Source organism: Moschus berezovskii, chromosome 17 (assembly GCF_049115385.1).
Source record: "Moschus berezovskii isolate FMDL1 chromosome 17, NW_MosBer_1.0, whole genome shotgun sequence".
NCBI classification, from domain to species: domain Eukaryota; kingdom Metazoa; phylum Chordata; class Mammalia; order Artiodactyla; family Moschidae; genus Moschus; species Moschus berezovskii.
Window position 1 is genome coordinate 64871051 of NC_142476.1, and position 27794 is coordinate 64898844.

General features: G+C 39.6%; 2 protein-coding genes across 5 annotated transcripts in view; one reads left to right on the top strand and one right to left on the bottom strand.

Annotated features, from left to right (window-relative positions):
• Positions 1-7934, bottom strand: part of CNIH3 (cornichon family AMPA receptor auxiliary protein 3) — a 278751-nt gene extending 270817 nt beyond the window's left edge. Inside the window, exon 1 of one of the 3 annotated variants that reach the window (XR_016039650.1) lies at positions 7796-7927. The gene's annotated coding sequence lies outside the window, so the exon portion shown is untranslated. Of the gene's footprint in view, positions 1-7795 lie in introns of all 3 variants that reach the window. The other 2 variants (XR_016039648.1, XM_088845534.1) reach the window with 2 other exon arrangements.
• Positions 7935-7974: 40 nt separating this feature from the next.
• WDR26 (WD repeat domain 26) overlaps positions 7975-27794 on the top strand; it is a 37195-nt gene continuing 17375 nt past the window's right edge. The window contains exons 1-7 of one of the 2 annotated variants that reach the window (XM_055419807.2): positions 7975-8990; positions 10886-10985; positions 11086-11190; positions 16740-16876; positions 19584-19681; positions 21100-21256; positions 25018-25156. In XM_055419807.2, the coding sequence (XP_055275782.1) occupies positions 8569-8990; positions 10886-10985; positions 11086-11190; positions 16740-16876; positions 19584-19681; positions 21100-21256; positions 25018-25156 (1158 nt within the window). In that variant the 5' untranslated portion in view covers positions 7975-8568. The remainder of the gene's footprint in view (positions 8991-10885; positions 10986-11085; positions 11191-16739; positions 16877-19583; positions 19682-21099; positions 21257-25017; positions 25157-27794) is intronic. The other variant, XM_055419808.2, reaches the window with a different exon arrangement.

Genomic DNA, 27794 nt, shown 5'->3' on the forward strand with positions numbered 1-27794 from the left:
AAAGCTGAAACTGCAATACTCTGGCCACCTCATGCGACGAGTTGACTCACTGGAAAAGAGTCTGATGCTGGGAGGGATTGGGGGCGGGAGGAGAAGGGGACAACAGAGAATGAGATGGCTGGATGGCATCACCGACTCGATGGACATGAGTTTGAGTGAGCTCCAGGAATTGGTGATGGACAGGGAGGCCTGGCGTGCTGTGATTCATGGGGTCGCGGAGAGTCGGACACGACTGAGTGACTGAACTGAACTGAACTGAACAGAATGAGAACCTACTGTATAGCCCAGGGAATTCTACCCAGTGCTCTGTGGTGACCTAAATGGGAAGGAAAACCAAAAAAGAGGGGATATACATATACGTACAGCTGATTCACTTTGCTGTATGATAGAAATACATTGTAAAGTAACTATATACCAACAAAAATTAATTTTAAAAAACAAAATTAAAAAATAACAAAAAAAGAAGTCATCTAGGTCACTTTCTCGTTATTAAGTAGAGTATCCGAAAGAGAAGAGAATCCACACCCCAACCACGCAGTGATGGGCACAGGAGACACAGTGTGCTTACCCTCAGAGAAGCCACTAAAAAAGAAACTTGACTAGGGCACCTGCACAAGACAGAGCAATCATTTACCCACATTCTTCGGGGCATATGCCATTGTAAGGGCTCTAAGCAGCCTGGCTGCCCTCCCTCACAACAGACTCTCAACAGAAGCTCCTGTAGCCTCCCCGAGCTGGCCCTTCCTGTCCTGTCCCTGTATACTAAGCATCTGCTGTCTGGCCTCATCTTAGTTAGATATCTATCTGCCTTTGCCAGTTGATCTGGTTGGAGCCACTAATGGAGTAAAGCAATCAAATACGAATTCTTGTATAAATCAAGGCTGGTTCTTTCTTTTCCCAGGATTCTAGACAAGTACAGGCTTACACAGTTGAGAAACTCGCACTAGAGAGAGACACAAGCAGTTGCAAAACAACCCGGCTGAGGCCTCCTGACTTAATGTGTCTCTCAAGAAGCCCTCTAGGTTTGGAGCTCTCCCAGTTCAAAAGGAAATTAAGTTCATTCATTCCTTCTGGCCCTCCTTCACTATTTTCAGATGAAGTTCACTAAATGGATAAACAAATCTCCAGGTTATACCTAGCCTAGTGTACTATCTATCCCTTCTAGGCAAGACACGGCATTTCAACCAGGACTTTTTTGAAGAAATGAACTATATGTTTGACAAGGAGCTTTCGGGCACTCCCCCAGGTAGCTTCCAGAAGAAGGAAAACCTTTGACTAGTGCTCACAAAGTCATTTATTGACCACTAAATGGGCCAATGAGACAACAGGGGCTGCAAAGGTGAGGGACCAAAATTTTATGTGCACAAAAAGGGCAAAGTCAAAAAATTAATTCAGGGACTTCCTTGGCAGTCAGTGGTTAGGACTTTGCTTTCCAATGCTGGGGGCGCAGGTTTGATCCCTGGGTAGGGAGGTAAGACCCCACACGCCAAAAAAACCAAAACATAAAAATGTAAGCAATACTGTAACAAATTAAAGTCTTTAAAAATGGTCCACATTAAAAAAAAAATCTTTAAAAGAATTAATTTATAGGACTTGCTCCATTTCTTCTTTTTGCACCCTTTAAACAATGAGTACTTTTCAGAGTCATACCAGCCATCTCTGAAAAGCAGTGGAGTGCAGAGCACACAGTTCTGAAGCCTGTGTATCCGGCTCTCCCACACACCAGCAACGTGACCTCAAGTTTTCTGTGCGTCAGTTTATCACCCATAAAATGGGGGTAATATTGATAATACTGTATACCATCAATAATACTACATACCTCATAAGGTTGATGGGAAGGTTAAAATAGTACAGTGAATGTGAAGACTTAAAACAAGGCCTGGTAGGTGTTAGCTCTTCGTACTTTTTTTATTATTACGGTAAACCCTGTGGTTGACATGTCCCATCATAGGAAAGAAAGGATAAGAATGGAAAGGATGGACACTAGGAAACAAAAGGAAAAGACCAGTGTTGTTGAAACTCTGTGACTGAACCTTACAAACACACCTATTTCTATTTTCATAATATTTGTCAATAATTTAGGGATAGAGAAAAAGCTACTCTGAGAAAGGGTCAGAGGTATAGCTAGAAAGTGGACATTCCTGTATTTCACAGATGTACACAGAAAGGTCACTCTTATGAAAAGACACAAACCCCACTGGTATTAAAGGACCAGCAAGTCCTAAAATCCTCTGGGTTCTGACTTAGCCAAAGACTGCTCCACAAGCCATTTTAAAAAAGAGCTAAGAACTACTGTTTTGTACTTTTGTTGTTAATGACTGGCGTTCATGAATTCCTTCAGCTTTTTAAATTTAGGCTACCATCATGTGCCACATTTGCCTACACATTTAGTATTATTAAGTAAACAGCACATTTTTGAGATAAAATTAAATGAAGAAATGCAAGACTCTTTCAAGTTTTTTTAAACTTCACAAATAATCACCTACTAAAATCTTTAAAATGTTTAGGCATTAAACAATTACTTCTATCTGGGATGTGTATAATCTAACCAGAAAACATATTTTCTCATACTAATTAGAATTTGTTGGTTAACAATAATTGTGTTTTTCCACTGATTATTATTTACAATTATCACAGTGCCAGAGAGATGAACCACATACAGGAACCTGAGAAGAAGAAAGATTGCCCAAAGGGCCTGCTGTCCACTGTCCATGGACTCCAGGGGCTATTAATTATTTATCTACTTTTCAAAGTTAATAAATAGGAATGTCTTTTTGCCCTTTATTCCCCAGATGAATTTAACCAAATGAGAGATGGGTGGGTATGTGTGCAGAGTCAGCAGTCTGAGAACATAGGAAGTACAGGTAATGGGAAAGAAAGAGATGTTTACAAAGCAAATATATTTAATATCATCAATTATACACAACACTGCTTCATCTGGCATCTTTTATTACGATTAATGATCATGAATATTTTGATTGGTTTTGAGTGTACTTTTTAAAATGTTAAAAAAAATTTTTAATTAAAATAAAAATAGAAACTTGAGTACTTTAAAAACACGGCACTTATCAATACACAAAAAAAGCAAAATCCAAATAACCTCTATTGACACTTTAAAAAAATACTTATATTTAGTTAGAAAATGCAAATACTGCAGAAAAGTATTAAATGGAAAAATCAGAACCTCCCTCCTCAACCACCCCAGTCCTTCCACTCAAAGATAAATCACTGCTTTATGCTCTTCTATCCTACCAGAAAAAAATAATACATACATTATCTATTCATTTATTTATCAGGTGAGTCATATTAGGCACATTGTTTTGTTATAGGCATTTTTTAACTCAATATATCTTGATCCTATTTCCATATCAGCAGAAGGTGATGACCCCATTCTTTCTGCTCCTACCAATGATGCTTCAGTGAAGATCTCTGCACACACATCTTAGTGTTAGAAGCATCTTGTGACAGAGCAGCAAGAACAAGCTACTCCAAGCACTCTAACCCAGCTGTGTGGTGGGAAAAGAACAATCTAGTTTTCTTGGCAAAAAGGACGGTATTCAGCTGAGAGAGAAAAGAATACTTCCACATGTTCCCTTCTAAGTATAAGGCTCCTGTCTTTGTACTTGGATCCACCCAGCGGGCCACCCCTTCCCTCCCTTACAGGAGGACACTGGATGCTGGTGGCAAGAGCGGAATGCTTGTAGGAGGGGAGTACAAGCAAGTGCTGGATAGACATGCATGGAGCAGTAACTGCCAGGTTACTGTGCCCTTCACTCTACAACGTAGGTCCTGGAAACTCCCCGTTCATGGAAGACCAATTTGAAGCACAGCATTGAGAGCTGTCAGGCTAGAGGTGCACAGGAACCCAGTGGAGTGGCATTGTTGGGGTTAACAAAATGACTATAGAGTCCACAGCTCAGAAATACGAGCAGTTATTCAATTCTATCTTTGAACTTCATTGCCTCAAATCCTTTTTGAAATGATGGAAGATTTGAGTTATGTTTTAAAACCTTTCAAGATCGTCTTTTTCCAACTATCTGTTATACTAGATATCTTGTTTGACTCCCAGATCAAGTCTCTGAGGCAGGTAGGCCGGTGCCATTATCCACACTTCATTTGTGAAATGAGTGCAGCACAGTGAAGTCAAACTACTTGCCCAAGGTCAATTGGCTGATCAAATGTGCTCTCACTCCAAAAACAGTGCTCCTTCCTGAATTCTCACAAGTCCAACAAGTCCAGCTTGCCAATATTAGAACCCTGAACAAAGAAAAGCTAGGAATGATACTGGCAGATTCTTTACTGTCTGAGCCACCATGGAAGCCCCCGGAAATGATGATAGAGATGTAAATACAAATATATCTCTCTCCAAAGACACCTGAGAACTACCTCTTCCAGTAGAAATTTAATAAACTGAATAATAGTAATGTTGCTAAGCACCAAGTTGAGACACTAAATTTAAAACTTGACAGAAAACGTCCATTCTAGGTTTTTTTTTTTTACAAAGTCTTTTATGAAACTTTGGCTTTATGTTTTATTATGAACACCCATACTATCTAAGTAGCTTTTAAATTTTTAATCTAGTAGCTCTTAATTTTTACGGCTAAGACACTGCTCTGGACAGAACTTGTCTAACACTGATTTCCTGAGTTGCCTTTTGTCAGTCTAGACCATCCAAGATGAGTGTTTTACAAACTTTTATGAGAATGGCCTACAGAAGAGATGCATTTTGCTTTGTCAAGCTGAGAGATATGTCTGTCATTAAAACAGAACTTTAACAAAATAATAATGACCTTTCCTACTAGTGACTGACTTGGATGTTTCCTACTCTTTTTCATTTTTCCAAATTGTAATCACAACCAATACACTGATTTTACGACTCACAGGTCAGGGTCCAAAATCTGAAAAACATTGGCTTAAACGAACAATACACAGATCCTACCTCAAAGAATTTATACACTAGTTGAGAGACACATAATGTACATAACTCACAGACATCTTGTAGTTGGAAAGTCCTTAGACATAAATTAGTTCAACTATCTTTTACATCCCTAAGTCTTTTCTTCAGTATCTTTAGGATAAAAGGTACCTCTTATTTGGAACCTAGCACAGGGCTGGTCATATAAAGACCTGTTAAAATAGCACAGGAAATGAAAATAAATGAATCAAATACCTGAATATACATTCAAATATTTTTTTTCCTAAAAAACATCTTGGACCTTTACTCATAAATCTATCTCAGTCTTATCCAAGAGGAGGGTGAAAAGGGGAAGGCAAATCAGGGGGGCTGAATCAGTCCTTTCTGAAGACTTGAAGAAGGGGTTTTAGTTAAATATTGCAAGCAGGCTTCAATATTGGAAGTCTAAATAAATGACTCTCAGAAGGAGGGTAAGGAGGCTGGAAGTCAGCAAAAACTCCCCCAAGGAGGTGAGAAAGGAGCCAAGTCTTGAATCAGAAGGGTAGAGAAAAGGTGGGAGGGTGCATGTGATCAGACTCAGAAGATGAGGCCAGCACATTTTGGGGAGTGAAGGGTTCATAAAGAGAGCAGTAAGAAACAAAGTCAAAGAAAAAGATGGAGAACAATCTGTGGAGAGCAAGATAAACTCTGGATTGCATCCTGCAGGTAATATGTTGTTACTGAAGATTTCTGAGTGTGTACAGAGTGGTATTTCAGAATTATTCATCTGTACATGGGCTTGAAACCTGGCTCTAAAAACATTCAAAGTCCAGAGAATAGGGTCTCCAGCTGTATTTTAGAGAAAAATGTGTGCCCACATGGACTTCCTAAATTCAAAATTCTAGTAACAGCCACCTTAGTCACATAAAACATACAAAAGCTGGGGTATATATATGAGTTTAGACACCAAATTGAGACCAGTTTCTTTTGCCTTTCATCCTTTACTTTTGTTCATGAAGTGTAAGCCTTGTCTGTGGCTACCACTAAGTAATTGTTTCTTTCATGAAAGCTACAGACTTTATTCAGAAGCTTGTCCTCAGTACTGCTATGCACCTCATAAATTATTATAAATGACTTTGCAAAATTTAATTTTGTATAAACAATAACAACACTTCTAATAATAAGGCTGTCTAAAGTTAGCGTAGGACCAGGACTCTCTGAAGTGTTAACTATCTAGTAATTCAGGCTCTGCTGGATACAGTGGCTGTGCCCTATGAACCTCAGGTAGAACTCAGGTCTGTCTCAGGTGAGTAAGAATACTGAATGTGAGTTATCTTAAAATTACACCGCCACCTGGAAGCATATTTAAGAGATGAGACTAAAAGCTAAATCTCTATCAGACCTTGCACTGGTCTTCTTCCTTCCTTAAGTTTGAGGATCAACAGAGCTCAGGATTCTTTAACACTTTCTCATAAGAATTATTTTTTGTGGCGGTTTAGTTGCACAGAGTCCGACAGGACTTAGCAGCAGCAGCAGTCACTAAGTACCGTCCGACTCTTATGACCCCATGGACTGTAGCCCAGCAGGCCCCTCTGTCTATGGGATTCTCCAGGCAAGAATACTGGAGTGGGTTGCCATTTCCTGCTCCAGGGGATCTTCCCAACCCAGGAATCGAATCCGGGTCTCCTGCATTGCTGGTAGATTCTTTACCAACTGAGCGACGAATTTTTCTAACTTCAGAAACCTAACCAAAAGCCTCAAAGTTATTTTGCGCTATAAACTTTTGAGATTTCTGAGCTGTAATATACTTTATTGTTGAGTCTGTTTTTCCACATGGAAACTACTTCAGAATAAGATTATTAAAAGTCTGAGAAAATCTCTGTACATGTCAGGTGTATATGCTATAGACCACATATATGTAAATAATTGTTTGGGGTCATGGAGAGAGACCATTCACCAATGATCAAGACTCAGCCTAGCTCTTGGTTGCTGCATTTCTACAGCCACATAAATGGGTTAAGTTACAGCGACGTTGAAGCCTCGCAGTTCACCTAAACATTTAAGCCTGGATCTCAAATTGAGTCTGAATTCTCCCTGAGATGCATGTTTTGGATGAAGCTGTTTGGTCTCTATTACTGCTGCCTAAAGTGGGCAGTGACTCAAGAGGCAACTGGAAAGGAGAAGGAGATGCTGGGCAAAAGCTAAGTGAAAGCCCCTCAGCTAAGTCCCTCCCCGCCTGTCTACACCCACAGCCTTTTTCTGACTCCTTATCCCCATCAGATATTGCTCTTAGCCATCTTATTCCATCTTGCTCTTATTCCATCTTCCCCGGGTGGAACACAGAGTCCCCAGACTCATCATCTCAAACCTCGAGGGATGGCCCAGGCACGACAACTGTGTGTGGCACCTGGCTGTGGAAATTCGAATTTTCCACACTCAAACCAAGAGCTGGCCAGTCCTGGTTACCACTGAGCGAGTCGACAGGGCCTACCACCGCCCTGTGCCTGTTCATTCTCGTGACAAAAATCCTCGCCACCTGCTCGACCCCGTCCTCGGCCGGGGAGGGCGAATCTGCAGTCCCTCCGCACCCCGAGCGTTTCTAGGTCACCGCGGGGTCCACACGCACACTTCTCGCGCACACGATCGAGATCGCCGCCCTCCGGTGCACGCCCAGCCTCGGAGGGCGGTTACAAACTTACTCCTCGCCGAGGCAGCCCTGCCAGGGGCGCTGGGGGCGAGGCCCAGCCGGCCAGGCCCGGGCTCCGGGGCGGATCTGGTCGGGTCGGGGTCGGGGTCGGGGTAGGGGTCGGCCCCCCGCCGGCCCGCCTGCCTTCCTCCCCGCCCGCCCGGCCGGCCCCCGGCGCACGTGCCGGGTGACAGACCCCCCTATAGGTTCCATACCTGCCACCGGAAGTGAGTGAGGAGGGCAGTATAGGCATTTCCTGTGACGCGAGCGCCTGGACTCCATTAGGCAGCAGCTGGGGGAAGAATCAACACACCAGGGAGCAGAGCGGAGCGGACCCGAGGACAGAGGCGGCAGCTGCCTCCGCCGCCGCCCGCCGCCGCCGCCGCCGCTGCCGCCGCCGCCACCGCCGGGGCTTAGCCCAGCGGCGGGCCCCGAGCCCCCCGCCGCCGCCCCGCGGCGCCCCCCCCGGCGCGACCCCCGGGCCGCGCACCCCGAGCTGCCTCCGGGAGGGGGGGGGGAAAGGGCCCGGATCCTCCTTCTCCCCCTCCTCCTCTCCCCGCTCCTCCCCTGCTCTCGCCCCTTCCCCGACCCCCCTCCCCGCCCTCCCGGCCCCCCTCCCCCCGACCCCGTCCCCGGCCCCCGCCTCCCCTCCCCCGCCTCGCCCCACCGGCTTCCCACCACGGCCTCTCTCGGCGAGGAAACTCTGGCCTCCGCTTCCTCCTCCTCCGACTCGGACACCGGCGGAGCCTCCCCGCCCCCGCGGAAGAAACCCCGAGCCTCGGCGGCGGAGGGAGCAGGAGAGCCCGGGGCTTCGGCAGGCAGAGCAGGCCTCTCCCCTCCGTCCTCGTCGTCCTCGTCCTCGTCGTCGTCCTCCTCCTCCTCCTCCTCCGTGGTGGTAGTGGTGGGACTCCCCCCGGCTGCTGCCCCTTCCGCCGCCGCCGCCGTCCCCCACCGAAGTAGCGGCCACAGCCTGGTCAGCGGCAGCATCATGCAGGCCAACGGGGCAGGAGGAGGAGGAGGAGGCGGCGGCGGCGGCGGCGGAGGCGGAGGGGGCGGCGGGGGCCAGGGACAGACCCAGGAACTCGCCTGCCTGTCGGCCCAGAACGGGGAGTCGTCCCCCTCGTCCTCGTCGTCCGCGGGGGACCTGGCCCACGCCAATGGGCTCCTGCCTTCCGCCCCCTCCGCCGCCAGCAACAATAGCAACAGCCTGAATGTCAATAACGGGGTCCCCGGCGGGGCCGCCGCCGCCGCCTCCGCCACCGTCGCCGCTGCCTCCGCCACCACCGCCGCCTCCTCTTCCTTGGCCACCCCCGAACTGGGCAGCAGCCTCAAGAAGAAGAAGCGGCTCTCCCAGTCAGATGAGGATGTCATTAGGCTAATAGGACAGCACTTGAATGGCTTAGGGCTCAAGTAAGTATCCCTTACAGGCGAGCTGGTGTGGACGGACCGGGGACCGAAGCTGGCGGGGAGGCGAGGGCAGCGGGGCGCGCTGGAAAGAGCTCGGTCAGAGAGAGAGAATCACTGCTGGGCCCAGGACACGGGAGGACGCGGCCCAGACAGCCTGAGCAGGGAGGAGGAGCTGACCCGAAGGGAAATAAGGGAAAATCAATCAGTCGGACAAATAGTGAGAGGAGACAGGCGGTTGGGGGAGAAGGGGCGTAGGAGCCCAAAGATTCACCCCTCTCCACACACCTTCAGAGCTTAATTGTCTGTCAATAAAGACAGATGCGGGAGTGTGTCTCTGTATGCGTTGGGGGAGGGGTGGATTAGAGCTGGTGGAAATAATGAACCTTGGAGGATTTGTTTTTCAAGTGTATCTCAGAGGCATCTTTGTGGGACACCTCCCCGCCCCCAACCATGACAGACGACCCAGGCAAACTACCAATCAGGAAAGACAATCAGTTACAAGTGTTTATGGGAACTGAGGGGCTGGGATCATTCGGAAGGAGGCTGCTAAATAAATCTGATGGGAATAATGAAGTAAGATACCATGTTATGTCATGTAAAGGCCCTTGTGTGTGTGCAAGAGGCCTACCAACTAACTTGTCTGATATCCCAGTGTAATACCAAGAAAGCGGTTGCCTCTGAAAAAGGGACATCGGATCTGGTGAATCATTTATTTTCAGATACAATTTAGATGGCCTTGTGTACCTAAAGTAGGGTGAAGCTAGACGACCTTGACCCCAACCCCCCCACCCCCGTTTTGTATACACACAAAGAAAACCCAAGCGGGGAGTGGGGGTGGACGGTAGGATTGGTGGGAGTACCGAGGAGCCTGATGGAGGAACCAGACAGAATAAAACTAGGAAACAACATGCAACAGTCAGTTTCCAGCTTCAAAGCATAGATTAAATAAAATAAGTTATTAGACCTAGCCTACACTTAGTATTTTTGGATTTATAGATTTGTTCTGGGGAGAGGTGAAAGAGCATTTTTGAGAGTGACATAAGTATTTTGATTCTCAGGCAGATTATTGCACTGTATTTGCTGAAAAAATGGAGCTGAATAAGAAAGCATTGAAACATAAGTATGTAAGAAGGATAAAGATTCTTAGAGATATCAAAATATCTGATGGAAGAAACCACATGTGGTGAATCCTTTAAGCTTTGAAAGAAATGTATCGAAGGAAAATTTCACTTTGTTCCCTAAGGAAAAGGATTAGTGTGAAAACAGATTTTTGTAAATGTTAACAGAACCTATTACTGAGACAAGAAGCAAGCTGACAGCAGCAGGAGGAAATAACTCGTGACTGTTTGGAACCTACACCATAGTAAATTTGCTATTTTTAGTATAGAGAGAAAGGGAATGATTTTTTGATGCTGGATTTATTTTACAGATTGACTTGTTAGAATTTCTTTGCAGACATAATACCTGGATGTAAGGCTCTTACCTAATACAGGTCATTTCCCTCACCTTGTATGGAACTAACAATTTTTTTTTTTTAATCTTTTCAATCTGTAGTAATGTGGCTAGTATGTAAATTATGGTTTTTCATGTTTCTTAACCGGTTGATTACAACACATTTTCAGAAATTTTATACTTCATTAAAGGCATAAAATGGAAAAGAAGAAAGAATCTTATTTTGATTCTGGTTTCAAGAAGGTTTTTGACTTTAGATGTAAACATAGATGGCAGTTTAAAAATCAAGTTTGTTTAGCCAAGCACACCAAAGCTGTTTATTTCTTTTTCCTTCATCATGAGGTTAGCTTAAGAACTTTTGAAACTGTTTTCATAGACAGTAGTTTATTTGGAAGAGTAAACCCTAAAGTTGGTCAGGTCTTTTTTACACTGTATCTCTCCTGCAGCCAGACTGTTGATCTCCTCATGCAAGAGTCAGGATGTCGTTTAGAACATCCTTCTGCTACCAAATTCCGAAATCATGTCATGGAAGGAGACTGGGATAAGGTAAAGTAGGGCATATAGAGCTGTGTAACTGCTGCTAAAATTATATATTTGATGTGCATTTTGTGACATTTCTGTTTTTCTCTTATACCAATTTTTGCAGGCAGAAAATGACCTGAATGAACTAAAGCCTTTAGTGCATTCTCCTCATGCTATTGTGGTAAGAGGCGCACTTGAAATCTCTCAAACGTTGTTGGGAATAATTGTGGTAAATACACTTTTGTTCTTAGTTTCACATTTATGCTTATGTTAGTAGGTTATTGATAAGTCTTGGCTTCTGCCTCTTATAAAAGATAAGGCCGTAATTTTCATATCATTACATTTGTAAACTAAGATGAATGTTGATGGTGTTTTAAAGTTAGAGCTTTATATTTTTAAAATCATATTTAATAAATATGTTCTTTGAACCTAGTTTATAAATTAAGTTTCTACTAAGTTATATTGAAAGATCTTTACACTCTCAATACTATTAATAGGAGTTTTGTATTTATAGGATCAAGGATAAATTATCCTCTTATTCTGTAAAATACTGAATGTGCTGGTAAAGAAAACATTTTTGGATTTATGTGTATCTATATAACCTTAAGTAGCTGACCACACTAGTATTTAAAAAAAAAATATTTGGGAATTATAATTAATTCAAACCAGCTCCATTGGTGTGCTCACCATTTTCCATTCCTGCATTCCAGTTGTGTGAATTGACAGTGTCAAAAGTTTGTATGATATAAATCACTGGTGGAGGACTCATACGCAAATTTGACCAATGGGCTCTGCTTATTGCCCTTATTTCGGGACAAGATCAGTGTGGAATTTTAACCTTTTAGCCTCTTTCATAAATCTTAATGAATCTTTTATACTAATAGGCTTTAATTCTTCAGTAGATGTTGGTGAGGGAAAGGAGGGGATCAGTTTTTTTTCCCTCAGTTCTTGTGATTGGAAATCATGAAGAATCAGCTGCTGGCTGCTGGCTTTTTAACTTCTAGCTGATTCATTTGTTGTCAAAAGCAGTTTCCTGTCTGGTGGGGGAGGGAAAGAAGGCAAATAGGAAGTGAAGTAGGGAAACCAGCTGTTTGTTGACTGTTATATTTTGATTTTTTTTAATTGGGTCAAACATTAATCTTTCTACCTTTGTCTATAAACCTATTAGACCCTCCTGTTCTGTTTTGGGGGATTTTTTTTTTTTTTTTTCAAGAAAATTACAAGAGTTTTCAAATTGTTAATATAATCTTTTATAAAAATATAATCCTAGAGAATGGACTTCAGGTGAAATAAAGGAGGAGCCATATGAACAAATATGGATTCATTTAAATTGATTATCTAGTGTTTTGTGGGTTTTTTCCCCATTAACACTTAAAATACTAAAATGTTTAAGTTACTATTGAATCAGATGCCTGATAATAAATTAACTCATGGAATAATCAATTCTGTGTTAAATTTTTAAAATGGAAACACAAAAGTTAAACATCTATATTCAGAAATATTGCAAATTTTCTAGCAAGTAAATTTTCCCCAATCAGTATGTTTGGGGGTTGCTTTTTTTTTTTTAAAGTGATACCTAAGTAAATTTTGATTGGCCAGTTTTTTAATAAATTGTTAGCCCTGACAGAATGGAGGTGACCCTAATATAAAGACAATTAAAAGGCCAAAATAAGAGTTGGGGTTCCTTTCCCATTGGACATTAGCACTACTTGTATGGTGGAAATAGAGAACTTGCCCATGGACTATTTTGAAATAAATGTGTGATTTCTTGGAGGTTGTTTTCCTTTTTTAAGCTTCATCCAAGTTGTATCTGTAACTTCGTAGTAAAAATTATTAATAGGCTCACTTCTTTTTTTCATATTTATTTGTAGTAGTTTGAGACTTCTGTATTGGATTTTGATTATAAATACCTCATTAGAAATCTTCATTAGAAGCAACATGTAAACTGATGAGAGGTAGTTGTAGATAATAAGGAGGAATCCTTTCTTTTTACAGCCTGTTCAGTCTATAGAACATTCTAGGATCTAATAAGAGATGAAGATAAAATCTCTGGCTGAGCCTCACACCATCAAACTGTTTAGGTATTTATAAAAGAAAGGGGTTCCAACTGTATCTCACTTTAAACATTAATGAATCAATTGCTTTTAAAGATTTAGGTCAGCATTTTTTCACCTAATTATGTTTAGATATACTCCTTTCCTCCACTCCATCGCTAAAAGATAATCTAATGTAAGCATAAATTTGTAATAATACCTTAGAAGACAACTATTTGGGTTTTTTAAAAAAAAACATAATTATTTTAATTGTATACCCAGACACATTTGATGACTTAGTCTAGACTAAAATTGTATTTTTTTTTAAACCTGAATGTTTCTGTTGACCCAGTCCACTCTCCCTCTCAGCCCCCATATTTTTAAATGGTTCTCCTAGTCAAGTGATTCTACGAATAGCAGAATTTTTCTCTGGAGTTACTGGAAGCTGAGCCTGTGAATCAACATATTTTAGTTTGGGTTCAGATATGCTTAGCCGTGTCTAGAGAATTTTGGTAGATATTTGAGGTCAGTAACATAGAAAGCTTTATATGTCTAGAAATGTTTGATTCTTAATATAATAGAAACATGCTTAACAAAAGTGTTCAAATATTAACTTGATGTACAAAAATTTACTACTGTATTTTAAAGTCAAATAGGGAGACATTTTGAAAGCCATGGTTTAAATATAATTCATTTCCCCTTTCTCTGAGTCAATTGATATAACTTGGTTATAACCTTATTTCAGAGTTAGTCACAATCACCACTAAGTTAGCTAGGAGTCTGCCCTTAATAACCAGATTTTCTGTATATCATAAGTTCTGAGTTTCAGAACTTCACATTGAGTTCAGTTTAATTATATGGGAGAAAACAATAAATCCAAACAGTGAGGGGTTGGGGGGACAACCTAAATCCTAAAGATTTACCACATGCACTAGGTTGTGCAGGTTTACCTCATATGCAGGATTTACCACATACACTGTCTTTCAAGCCATCCTACCTAGTCACTTACCAATTTCAAGTTTTTATTAGATAATAAAAGAGAAAGAATTACTGCTAGGACCAGAGATGCTGAAAAATTATCAGAGATTAAGAATAATCTCTTACAGAGGTCTGGTTAGGAGATGGGGAAAGATACAAGGAGAGTTTATTTTCTCAACCTGTTTTCTTTTTTCCTTCATTTAAGAAGCATGTGATCTTTTAAAAAAAAAAAAAAAACATAGTAAAACCGTGTCCCTACCTTAACAAGCTTTAATTTTGCCTGGTTCTTTAAATTTTTTCAGTAAATAATTAACATCTTTTGTGAAAGATGTTCATTTTCTTGAAATTGTATTTATAATTTTGTGCTTTAAATTTTGGAAAGTAAAATAATGGCTTTACTTTCTCCACCTTTATCATATGTGTCAAATACTGAAATTGATTCTTAACAGTATAAACAGTTTCTCTCTCAACCAGAACTCTAGCTGTTCTTGGCCAGTAACATTAGTTGCCATGCACACTACCAGAAATTGGTATCTGTTTGAGGATATTCTGTGTCTTAATCTGGATAAAATGACTCATAGAGAAATGGTCTTGCACTGCTTTTATAGCATTCCCTGTACATGCAGAAATGTGTGTTTATATTGGCTTCTCTCAAAGTTTTACTCTGCCTTTCTCTTCTCTCCTGCCCTGACTCTGCCCCTTAGAAAGAGAGGAACATGTTGTAGTAGGATATTGATGGGAAAGTAAGGGGGAAGTAGGAAATAGCTCTTGGGGCACTGTCCCTACACAGATTGGAATGGGCAAGGAGGCGTACATAGGACCTACATGATTTATACCCACAAATTAAGACAAAATTAAAATTAAAACAAAATTTTCCTCAAAATTCTCAATTACTAAGAAAATTTAGTGAAATTAAATACACATGCCACCAATGGCATTTAAATGAAAAAATTCTGCAAGTAAAAGATACTCGAATTTGATTCAAAAACACTGTGTAAAATGAAACTCTTTAACAGTTTGTTGATAAATGGAAATATATGAATGCTTCATTTTCATAAAGAGTTGATGTTCTTTTCAGAAGATGAAATGGTGAGAATACCCATAATAACTTTAAAATCCTTTGATTTTTAGATTTTTTTATTTAGACTTTTGGTTTTTGTCACCTGGTAGACTTTAAGTATTTTATTTGCCATCTAGAGATTAACATTAGGTTATATGTTTCAAGGCATCTTGGTAACCTATTTCTGAAACATTCATTAGTCTATCTAACTTTATGTGTAAAATTTGGTAAATGTAATTTTTCTAGAGTTACAGGAGCTTATCTCATAATTTGAAATTTTTTCTGTTCCTTAACTGTCGGTTTGAGATTAGACATAAGCAATGTATATTGTAAAAGATGTATTTAAATGTATGCCTAAGTTACATGGGAGAGTATGTTTTGTTTGCTTTCTCTAGAAACCATTTTTATAAACTTGTAGGTTAAACTTTCCTTTCTAAATACTCCCTAAAAGAAAACCCTATAGAGCATTTCATTATACTGTTAATTTTTAAGTAAAAGATAATTTCACCACACCGTTTTTGACAGCAGTACCTTATTTTTTAAAGTAAGCATCTTGTTGAAGAAGAAAAGCCATTTGGGGTTTTCTTTTAAATGGATTTACTGCTTTATTCCTTGGCATCTCTATGACTAACATTTCCTGTCAACTTTTCTATCTGCATCATTTGGCTTGCTTAAGTGCCACAAGTAGCAAATATGATAGATGAAACCCTAACCCTCCAAGCAGTGGTCTTTAATTAGGTTTAAGGTTTAAAAGAAATTCCAAACTTAATGTTAGTAAAAACTCTTTTGTCTAGCAGAAAGCTGCTAAATGAGTGATGATCACTTTGAAGTTAAAAGTAAAGTAATGGAGTAAAGGAACATTAAAAGTATTAAAGTTAAACATATATCAGAAAAAAACTAAATGTGAAAGGACTTCACCATAGCCTGGAAATGGTTTGTCCTTTGTGGGGAGGAAAGAGTGGAGAGTAATGCTTCATAGTGAAATGCATCAGGATGAGATGTTACCAATACACAAAGACCTTCAAGTTTAACCTTCAGTTGTAGGCATCCCTTTATTGCCACCTGGAGAGAGTGAGTCCATCAAGCTCGTGCTTGTCCGCTTTAATCATAGGAAACCCAGTACTTTGCACGCCAACCTCTAGTCCAGTTGCTGGTCGACTCCTCTTACCTTTGATAAGCCAAAATCTGACACTTGGTAGCTTCGACCCAGTGGCTCCAGTTCTGCTTTTGGTCCACTTAGTCCTTCTTTCACATTGTGGCTTTTGAATAATTCCTTCGTTAACTGGTCTTTCAGCCATCTTTTTTAAACTTGTTGCATGAAACCCCCCAATACCCATTAGAGAAGTCAGGCTTATTTAAAAGCAAATTTAGAATATTTGAAATAGTTCTAAATTTTCACAAGTAAAATTCTAGGTGAATGTTTTGAGGACAAGAATAAGTTTCCTCCAATGTTGATGCCTTGATCACTAATGATCTTTTCTAATTTGAGATTATTCGTTCAAAGAGTTTTATTAAGATGTGAAATTGAGCAATAGAGTCACATTTCATCTGTTGTGACCCTATTAAATTTTGAGTCATTTTAAAGCTTTATAAAAATTATTTTCAAAGGGCATAGTAGAATGGTTTCTACTGTTCTGTTTAGGCACAAACATTTTCTGAAACCTCCATCAACTTTTTTCCCCTGACTGCTGCTTTCTGTCATGTCAGAGGATGAAGTTTTTGCTGCTGCAGCAGAAGTACCTGGAATACCTGGAGGATGGCAAGGTCCTGGAGGCACTTCAAGTTCTACGCTGTGAATTGACGCCACTGAAATACAATACAGAGCGCATTCATGTTCTTAGTGGGTAAGGAAGCTCAGTTCTTAGACTTCAGGTTGAGGAAGAAGCTATTTTTATCAAGGTTACCATTCCAGAGTTGCATTTATTTTAACATTTTCCCAAGATCTGAGTATTGCTAAATTGTTGGGTAATACTTGTTATGTAGTTTCATTTATGTGTGTTCAAGCTATTTTTGTCATCCTAGGAAGCTTTCCATATTAGAATGGAGGTATTTAAGTGAATGAAAAGAAGAAATATGTCTCAGTGAAATGCCATTTCATGATCTTCTGTAAAAGTCATTATGGCGTGATGTTCTACAGATACAATAAGCAGTGAAGTTTCTAGTGTTGCATACATTTTTTTTTAAACATATACTTGTCATGTACCAGGTCCTTGCTAAGCATTTTATGTACAAGTCTCATTTTATCCTCACATCAACCCTTTAAATATGAGAGTGCCCAAAACCTTGGTTCTGGGCCTCCCTCTGATCTGTCTACACACACCTCCTAGGTGATCTCCTTCTGTGCCATGGCTTCACATACCATCTGTATGCCATTAGCTCATAAAATTACCCTCATCTGAACTCCCAACCTATATATATAATAGCCTGCTTGATAGTGTCCATTTGGATGTGTGATAAGTATCTCAAAGTTACATGTTCAGAATAAAAACTCTTGATTCCCGTGATCCCTCCACCCACCTCCACAAAACTGTTCTTCCTCTAGCTTTCCTCATCTCAGTAAATGGTAAGATCTTCTACCCACTTCATCCAGCAAAAAACTTAAACTTCATCCTTGCATTTTAATCTTTTAACTGTGACATACATTGTTTGTGTAAGGAAATAGCCCATAGAGGGCAGGTATCAAATTTGACATAGTTTTTTTCTCTTACTTCATTGTCCATTGAGTTATACTATGTGACCCCCATAAACAGACACACATTTGAAACCTTAAAGTATAATGTATATTTTCAAAGGAAGCTGAAGTAATCATGGATAACATGGAAATTTTTTTAAAGAAAACAGTTTTTCATTCAATTGTTAATAAATTTTCCTCCCAAAAAGTTATTTTAGAAACCAGTTTTCATCAGCTAAGGCATGTGTGCATGCTAAATTGCTTCAGTCATGTTTGACTCTTTGCGACCCTGTGGACTATAGCCTGCCAGGCTCTTCTGGGCAAGAATACTGGTGTGGGTTGCCATACTGTACTCCAGGGCATCTTCCCCACCCAGAAATCAAACCCACATCAAGTCTCCTGCATTGGCAGGTGGGTTCTTTACCACTAGCGCCACCTGGGAAGCTCCAGTCAAGGCATATTTATATAGCAAATAGCAGGAGAACAAGTAGTCCTGCTGTTGGGTAATAGGCTATTAAATTCTTCAGCTGCTAAATGCAGTATGCAGTTTAAGAAAAGAAGGTGGTGATACTCAAGTTAACTGATACATTTCTGTATACTGGATAGTAGACCAAGTACTTCATGTATTCCATCTTATTTAATCCTCACTACTTCCCTTCTTAATATCCTTTTTACCAATAAGAGCAGACTGGTCTGAGACCAGAGTATGAGGCAGAGTAGGAGGAGAGTTACTTGCCAGGTCTAATCTCCATGTTTGATTAATGCCTTCACTTCTTTTAAAGTCAGTTCTTCTGAGAAGAGGCAGAAGCAGGTTAGAGTCACACTTCCAGCAGGGGGCCCTCATGTATTCTCCAGAATCCATGAATTTAGCACTTATACCTCCTTTGGCATATATAGTGAGTAATAAAGTAGTACCCAAATGTTCTTTGGGATCTCAATAACTTTCATATGATCACACAAGGATGATTATCCAGTTATACCATTTCTTGAGTGGCATTTATGATAAACTCTTGAAGATATGTTGTTTTTGTTTTTTTAACTTAGTATGAATGTCTTTGAAAGTTTTTTGTTGGGGGTTTTTTGTTTTGTTTTGTCTTAACTATTGAGGATCAATTAAGTTAGCATAGTGATTAAGAGCAGGTTCTACAGCTACAATGCCTGGATTTATTTTCCTACTTTGCCTCTCCTAAGCTAGTTCCTTAAGCTTTCTGTGCCTTAGTTTCCTCATTTATAAAGATAGAATAATAGTGTTTACTTCATAGAGGATCGTTATGAACATAAAATGAACCAATATATGTTGAGTGCTTAGTAAAGAACAGAGCCTGGCATACCATAAGAGCTGCTGCTGCTGCTAAGTCACTTCAGTCGTGTCCGACTCTGTGTGACCACCATAAGAGCTACATATGTATAATAATACGTAACAGTAAATCTAAGGATGGTGGTGGTCGTTTAGTCACTTAAGTCGTGTCCGACTCTTGAGAGCCCATGGAGTATAGCGCGCCAGGCCCCTCTGTCCATGGAATTCTCCAAGCAAGAATACTGGAGTGGGTTGCCATTTTCTGTTCCAGGGGATCTTCTCAACCCAGGAATTGAACCCAGGTCTCCTGCATTGCAGTCAGATTTTTTACCAGCTAAGCTATGAGGAAAGTACCAAATCTAAGGATGCATTCTATTAATTGTTAGCAAATAATAATGTCTGTTATGCTGTAACTTATATTCAGGTGCCAGATTGTATTAGTGAATTGGGTCCACTGTAGAAATCTCTTTATGTATATTTCTTATAAGAACTAGATCTCCAGAGTATAATCAGTATTTATCAATTATGTTTAATCCAAAGAAAAGGGTTTGATATTTGGTGCTTTCTCTGTCATATTTTTTAGGTATCTGATGTGTAGCCATGCAGAAGACCTACGTGCAAAAGCAGAATGGGAAGGCAAAGGAACAGCTTCCCGATCCAAACTGCTGGACAAACTTCAGAGTAAGCATCTTCATTTCTGATGTTTCTGTGTTCTCTTAGAAAGGGTACTATGAATCCGTTAGGAAGACTTATATATCTAGACATACTCTTATCAAGTGGTTATATAGGAGGAATGAGCAGGGAGATCCATTAGGACGCCCTTTAAATCAGAGGCTTCAGAATCCACCGTGGAGTCAAAGAAGCTAAACCTCAGGAGTCAGTGAGTGGATGCTGGTCCCAGAGCATATCTCCTTCCATTTCTTTTATGTAGTGATGCTCCCCTTAAGATTTTGTTTGGGGGAGAAGTACTGTGGTTAGAGAAAAAACATGGAAACCACAGCTTTAAGCCACAGGAGTTTTAGATAGAAGCAGACCTAACTGTGCTTCACAGATAGTGCATTTTTTAATAGATTGAAGGTTTGTGGCAAGCCTGAGTTGTCAAATTATGGTTAGCATTTTTTAGTAATAAAGTGTTTTTTAATTAAAGCTTGTACAGTTTTTTAGACATAATGCTGTTGCACACTTAATACACTACAGTATAGTATAACCACAACTTTTATATGTACTGGGAAACCAAAAAAGTTTCTGTAGCTCACTTTATCGTGATGTTCGCCTTATTTCGGTGATCTCAAACCGAACCCTCAATACCTCTGAGGTGTACCTATATTTTTGTTGATTTCAAGCGTAAAGCACCAGTTTCCTTTGGTAAATTGTTTTACCCTCCCTCCAGATACTTTTATATAACTTCTAAATTATAGTAGACATTTCCTTTTCGCCACATCTTTATAATAAAAAACTGTCTTTCCCTCTTTAGTTAAACCATATCCTATGTTTTCATACTGAAGTGAGAGTGGAGATACTTCAGAATCAGAAAACCATGTTGTGGAGGGATAAGGCATTAAACGATTGAAATAAATGGGTATCAATAATAAAAAATCAGTTATTCCCTGCATTTTCACTGTCCGTTGGCATTAGACACAATTTGATGAAACCTGGAACTTGATTTTTTCCTCCAGTTTGGTTTGCTCCTTGTTAAGTGGAGATTTTTCTTATACTTTTAGTGATGCTTCATCTACCTGTGGGACACAAATATCTTCAGATTTTATTTTCATCATCACTACCTTTTCATTTTCTGTTGAATTTTTGTTTTTGTTAGGTTTTTGTTGTTGTTTTAGGAAATTCACTTGCAAATTAAAGCTCTCCTACCCAAGTATATTCATTCTAGTGACAGCATAGCTGTAGTTGCTGACAAATACTCATAAAGCTTACATGTTACATCATTTCACCCAGAACTGTTCTATTTAAAGGTCAGGACATCACTCAGGTAGGGGCAAGTGCAATAGAAGATGAGTCAAATGTCCTAAATAAAAGTAAACTGTTGTGTTTTGTTTTTTGATTTTAATTTTTATTTCTCTTTTTAAAAATATCTTCTATTAAAGCCTATTTACCACCATCAGTGATGCTTCCCCCACGGCGTTTACAGACTCTCCTGCGGCAGGCGGTGGAACTACAAAGGGATCGGTGCCTCTATCACAATACCAAACTTGATAGTAATCTAGATTCTGTGTCTCTGCTTATAGATCATGTTTGTAGTAGGTAAGAGGAAAATATTTTATATTTTAAAGTAGGCTAACACTTTACAAACTCACTTATGAAATTTATAAAATGTTAGGATTTTGTTTTAGAGTTTTATCCTGTCACCATAAAGCAATTCATGTTTGCTTTAGCATTTACAAATACGGCTAGAACCACTGAAGTTGACAAGAGAAATAAGTATGTTTGTATAGGAAGTTACTCCTTGAGAACTGAAGCTGGTTAGCCGGTTTGTTCCTTTACTTGTCTGTGGGTTTGGTTGGTCGTTTTCTGTATCTGGCCTTTTGTTTTAAAAGAAATTGCAAGTGATCCTGTGTGAGAATGCCAATGATCCAAGCCTTTGTTGTCTTTGGATGCCAGAGACCACTTAGTTATTCCCCTCCCCAACCCCCAACCCCCAATCCCCACCCCCGACATGCCCCTACCCCATCCACCCCCTCCCAGACATTATGACTATTTTAACTGTGGCCCAAATTATTTTCTGCTCATGAAGATCATGGAAGTACTTTTCATAATGGAAGCTCTGCTTTTTAGTTGAAGGTAACCTTTTGACTAGAAATACTTATAATAGGTATTAATTTTCTGGTTTGGGTTTTGTTGTCATAACCTGTGCATCTGCATAGTTTAACTTATAAAAATTCAGGCTTCACTTTTGATGTTAGAAGTATTTTGAGTATAAGAGTCCCTGCCATTTTAATAATGATCTCCAAATTTTCAGCAGAGCTTTCATTTTTAAGATACTAAAAAACAAAACGTGAAATCTTTCAAACTCCAGAAGAAAATTATTTGGGTGTGGTGAACCAAACACGACAGCTGCAATGCATATGCTCTATTTCTTTTGTCAAAGATCCTTGGAGAACTATTGAAAATAACATGAATAGGAAGAATAAGAGTGTATATGTGTGAGAGCTTCAGGAAAATGAGGAATTTCTGAGTAACCGTAAAACATATATGTGTGTGCCCATATACACTATGATTTAAGATAATCTTTATTTGCGTATAAACTACTTTCATATATAGATGAATTCTCACTTCACCCTCCCCCATTGCAATTTCAAAAATAGTAATAATTGAACTATTGTAAATTCGTGAAGCGTTCCATATTTTTATGGCAGGGAGGCCTGGCGTGCTGTGATTCGTGGGGTCGCGGAGAGTCGGACACGACTGAGCGACTGAACTGAACTGAAAGTATTGGATAATTACTTGGTGCACTTAAAGGAAGTGATTAGAGATCCTTTTCATTTATCCCTTGTTACTCCTTAACATTGCTTTTTATTTGCTTATGAGAATTTTTAAGTATTTTAAGTTGAACAGAGGTAGGAGGAGAAAGTAGATTAAAAGACTGTATGGTTTCGTATTTTATAGCTCCTTTGAAAATTTGAGATCAGTGTTAAAATTAAGGCAATTGTGAACCCGAATTTTTTTTTGGTTTGTGAATTTATTGCTGGTGGTATACATTGAAAGGTATATATGGTAGACTTTGATTCAAGAGGTATCAGTAAGTTTAGAGCTTGCCTTCCTGTTTGGAAACTGAGATGTATGAGAACATGACCTCCATTTTTCTTAAGTTCTTTAATTTCTATGCCAGTATCTGTGAAAGTAAATGATGGACAATATTTATTTAGTCTGACTTTTCCCAACCCTCAGATCAGGGATCAGGCTCCTACAGACCTGCATAGAAAGCACTCTATTTACATAGGAATGAAAGAGTTCTTGCTCCTCAGAAATAACCATTGATGATTGGAGGTCTTCCTCGTTATCACGGCCCCCCCCCAGTCCCCATCCCCCCTACAGTAGCTCCACTTTAAAGCCAACTTCTTAAAATACTTGCCTACTATACATTCACAATACCTTCCTTACTACTACTTCACTCTTCAGATTTCTGTAGTACTAGGATTTATATAGTCAGCACAATACCAGAACTTTTTTTCTCCTTATCTGCACTGAAGAGATTTTATTAGATTATATATATTATTTATATTTTTTGCAATTAGTGCATTTTTTTTCATTAGATTTGATCAGTAAAGGACAGGATTTTTTTTTTTTTTTAATTCTGTAGAAGTTTTTTTCTTTTTTGGGGGGTTTTTTCCCACCAACAATCAGTGGAAGGATGTTTCCACAGATAGCTTTTTATTTTTATAACTATTAATTTTTAGTGAAGGATCATAAAATATTTATAGAATGTTAAGATTTATAAAATGTTAAGGTGTTTAGCTTAACATTAAAATGCTACCTTTTTCAGTTTGATTTAGGAACTTCCTTATATTTTTAACAAATTTTACATTTATTTGAAAACAAAGATAGACTATTATTTTAATACCCTAAAGTTAGCCTTTTAATAAACTAAGGGCTTAATTACTAGTCTTTTTAGAAGATTACTTAAGTAATAATAAAATAGTAACTATTTGAGTGCCACTTTGGTGTACCCATACAAGGTGGGGGCTTCCCTGGTGGCTTAGTGTTAAAGAATCCACCTGCCGGTGCAGGAAATGCAGTTTCAATCCCTGGGTCAGGAAGATCCCCTGGAGAAAAAAAATGGCAGCCTACTCCAGTATTCTTGCTTGGGAAATCCCATGGACAGAAGAGCCTGGCAGGCCACAATTCATGGGGTCATAAGAGAGTTGGACATAAGTCAGCAACCTAAAACAACATTTTTTTAAATAGACTTAAGAATTTACCCATTAATGTTTAGGTAACTTTTACAATACAGATCTGTATTGTCCCAGCAGTAGCCACTGATTACATGTAACCATTTAAATTTAAATGAAAAGTAATTCAAGTTAAATGAAAAAATCTAAGTTCCACAAGTATGCTAGCCACCTTTCAAGTGCTCAGTAGACACATACAACTAGGGTTATCAGATTGTACAGTGCAGGTGTGTAATGTTGAAATTACCACATGAAGCTCTATTGAACGGTCCTGATAAACTGGAGAAGGATAGAATGGTTTTTAAAAGTGAATACTTAATGAGAATAGTCAGTCTTAACTTTTTCCTCTTTAACTTAGTAAAGTTAATCATAGAATTCTTTGTCTTTAATATATAATAACTGCAACTTTATAAAGTACGAGCTAAACATCAGAGCCAGTCTAAATGCTTTACAGTCATTGTCTCATCCTTTTTATTTCATCCTTATATGAAGAATTCTATAAAGTACTCTTGTCTTTAGGTTATGGTTAGATATATTGAGATTTAGAGAGATTAGGCTTCTCAGAATCACAGCTAGTAAGTAGCCAGGATATGAACCTGAGTCTCTCAGACTCTGCTGGCCCCATTTGTAAGACTTTACTTTAGACCACTACGGCCTCTACCATATATTGCACTTCTCTTGTGCTATTCCCAAAGTAATACTAGCAGTCCACTTTTGAATGGCTATTGCATTCTAGGAATTTTAGATGTATTTCTCATCCTTATAGGAACACTGAGAACCTTGGTAGATTCATCTCGTTTTACAGATGAGAGAGATGAGACTCAGGAGTTAAATGGCTTTGGCAAAGATACAAAGCTTGTAAACCCCAAATTCTCTACAGTGCCTATTCTGTTTGTCACATCAAGTTGCTTTTATATCAGTGAAAATGTACATTATTTCTTCTAGAACAGCCTGATCCCAGCCACTTAATACTAACATGAAGACCTGGTTAATTTTTATTTATATGAATTGACTTAATCCGAGCAAAAAATGTTTCATTGGTTTTTATAACATTTTTCATTATTATTACACTTAATCAATTTTAAGAGTGATTATTTGTGGATTTATTTGTTTTAGGAGGCAGTTCCCATGTTATACTCAGCAGATACTTACGGAGCATTGTAATGAAGTATGGTTCTGTAAATTCTCTAACGATGGCACTAAATTAGCAACAGGATCAAAAGATACGACAGTTATCATATGGCAAGTTGATCCGGTATGTACTCTAATATGAATGTTTAGATTACAAAAAGAGGTAATTTTTTATCTAATTAAGTACATAATTTTGAAGTATGCGTATATAAATGGATCTTTTCCAAGAGCATTTTTTGTCATCTTTGTCATGTCTTACCTCTTTCTGTGTTGTTTAAATAATGCATAGAGATTAATATGATCAGAATTGTTGAGTGTTACATGCTAGGATTGTACTTAGTCTGTGTGTGCATTATGTAATTTCATCCTCTGATTAACTCTCTTGAGATACTAATATCTCCTGTTTGCAGATGAGGAAACCAAGGTAAAAGTTAAACACCCAGGCTCTCACAGCTTGTAAATGGCAGAGTTAGACTTAAATCCAGGGATATTTTTATTCTAGACCTACTGCACTTCAATGTCTCTGCCAATCGGCTATCTTTGTTAGTATTTGATTTACAGATTAATGCAGTAACCATTCTGACACAGGTTAGAAAAGATTCATTTACCATTTTGCCTTCCAAAACCATTCATTATCTTCTGTAATTTGTGGAACTTCTGTTAAACATTCCCACACACACACATTTCTTTCCCCCCAGTGATACGTACGAAAAATACTGTATTCTGGATTTAAACTTTTCAGTTCAGTTCAGTCGCTCAGTCGTGTCTGACTCTTTGCGACCCCATGAACCACACCACGCCAGGCCTCCCTGTCCATCACCAACTCCTGGAGTTCACCCAAACCCATGTCCATCGAGTCGGTGATGCCATCCAACCATATCATCGTCTGCCGTCCCCTTCTCCTCCTGCCCTCAATCTTTCCCAGCATCAGGTCTTTTCAAATGAGTCAGCTCTTCGCATCAGGTGGCCAAAGTATTGGAGTTTCAGCTTCAACATCAGTCCTTCCAATGAACACCCAGGACTGATATCCTTTAGGATGGACTGGTTGGATCTCCTTGCCTTCCAAGGGACTCTCAAGAGTCTTCTCCAACACCACAGTTCAAAAGCATCAATTCTTCGGCACTCAGCTTTCTTTATAGTTCAACTCTCACATCCATACATGACCACTGGAAAAACCATAGCCTTGACTAGACGGACCTTGGTAGGCAAAGTAATGTCTCTGCTTTTTAATATGCTATCTAGGTTGGTCATAACTTTCCTTCCAAGGAGTATGCATGTTTTAATTTCATGGCTGCAGTCACCATCTGCAGTGATTTTGGAGCCCAGAAAAATTAAGTCAGCCACTGTTGTTTCCCCATTTATTTGCCATGAAGTGACGGGACCAGATGCCATGATCTTAGTTTTCTGAATGTTGAGCTTTAAGCCAACTTTTTCACTCTCCTCTTTCACTTTCATCAAGAGGCTCGTTAGTTGTTCTTCACTTTCTGCCATAAGGGTGGTGTCATCTGCATATCTGACGTTATTGACATTTCTCCCGGCAGTCTTGATTCCAGCTTGTACTTCCTCCCGCCCAGCGTTTCTCATGATGTACTCTGCATAGAAGATAAATAAGCAGGGTGACAATATACAGCCTTGACGTACTCCTTTTCCTCTTTGGAACCAGGCTGTTGTTCCATGTACAGTTCTCTTGCTTCCTGACCTGCATACAGATTTCTCAAGAGGCAGGTCAGGTGGTCTGGTATTCCCATCTCTTTCAGAATTTTCCACAGTTTATTGTGATCCACACAGTCAAAGGCTTTGGCATAGTCAATGAAGCAGAAATAGATGTTTTTCTGAACTCTCTTGCTTTTTCCATGATCCAGCGGATGTTGGCAATTTGATCTCTGGTTCCTCTGCCTTTTCTAAAACCAGCTTGAACATCTGGAAGTTCACAGTTCACGTATTGCTGAAGCCTGGCTTGGAGAATTTTGAGCATGACATTACTAGCGTGTGAGACGAGTGCAATTGTGCGGTAGTTCGAGCATTCTTGGGCATTCAGTTCAGTTCAGGTCAGTCGCTCAGTGGTGTCCGACTCTTTGCGACCCCATGAATCACAGCATGCCAGGCCTCCCTGTCCATCACCAACTCCCGGAGTTCACTCAAACTCATGTCCATCGAGTCGGTGATGCCATCCAGCCATCTCATTCTCTGTCGTCCCCTTCTTCTCCTGCCCCCAATCCCTCCCAGCATCAGAGTCTTTTCCAGGGAGTCAACTCGTCGCATGAGGTGGCCAAAGTATTGGAGTTTCAGCCTTAGCATCAGTCCTTCCAATGAACTCCCTCAGAAATCAAAATTGTCTTTCTTTATAACCAGGTGACCTCCAGATTTGTAGAGATGAGTATTTCCATTTCTTTCAGCCAAGCAATTAAGGAAGTACATGACTCTAAATAGGTTAAGGTGTATTTGGTTTAGGAGTCATTCACCTAAAATCAGAAAGTGTACATAATCTTATTGAGAAAGGGGGCCACAGAAGGAAATATTTTAAAAAGAGTAGAGTCAGTTTGAGAGCATACATCAGTTTTTGTGTACCTGCAATATTCTATGAATGAAGAAAGATAAACAAGGTCTTTGTTTCCTTTTATTGTGCCATGTACTCCTCTGGCAGTCTGAACCCTCTGGACCCCCTTCTCAGAATAATGTTTTTAAATGCATAATCCAAAGCACTTAGGAAGCCCAAATATATATCATAAAGGTAAACCCAATTATACTGAAATATAATTATC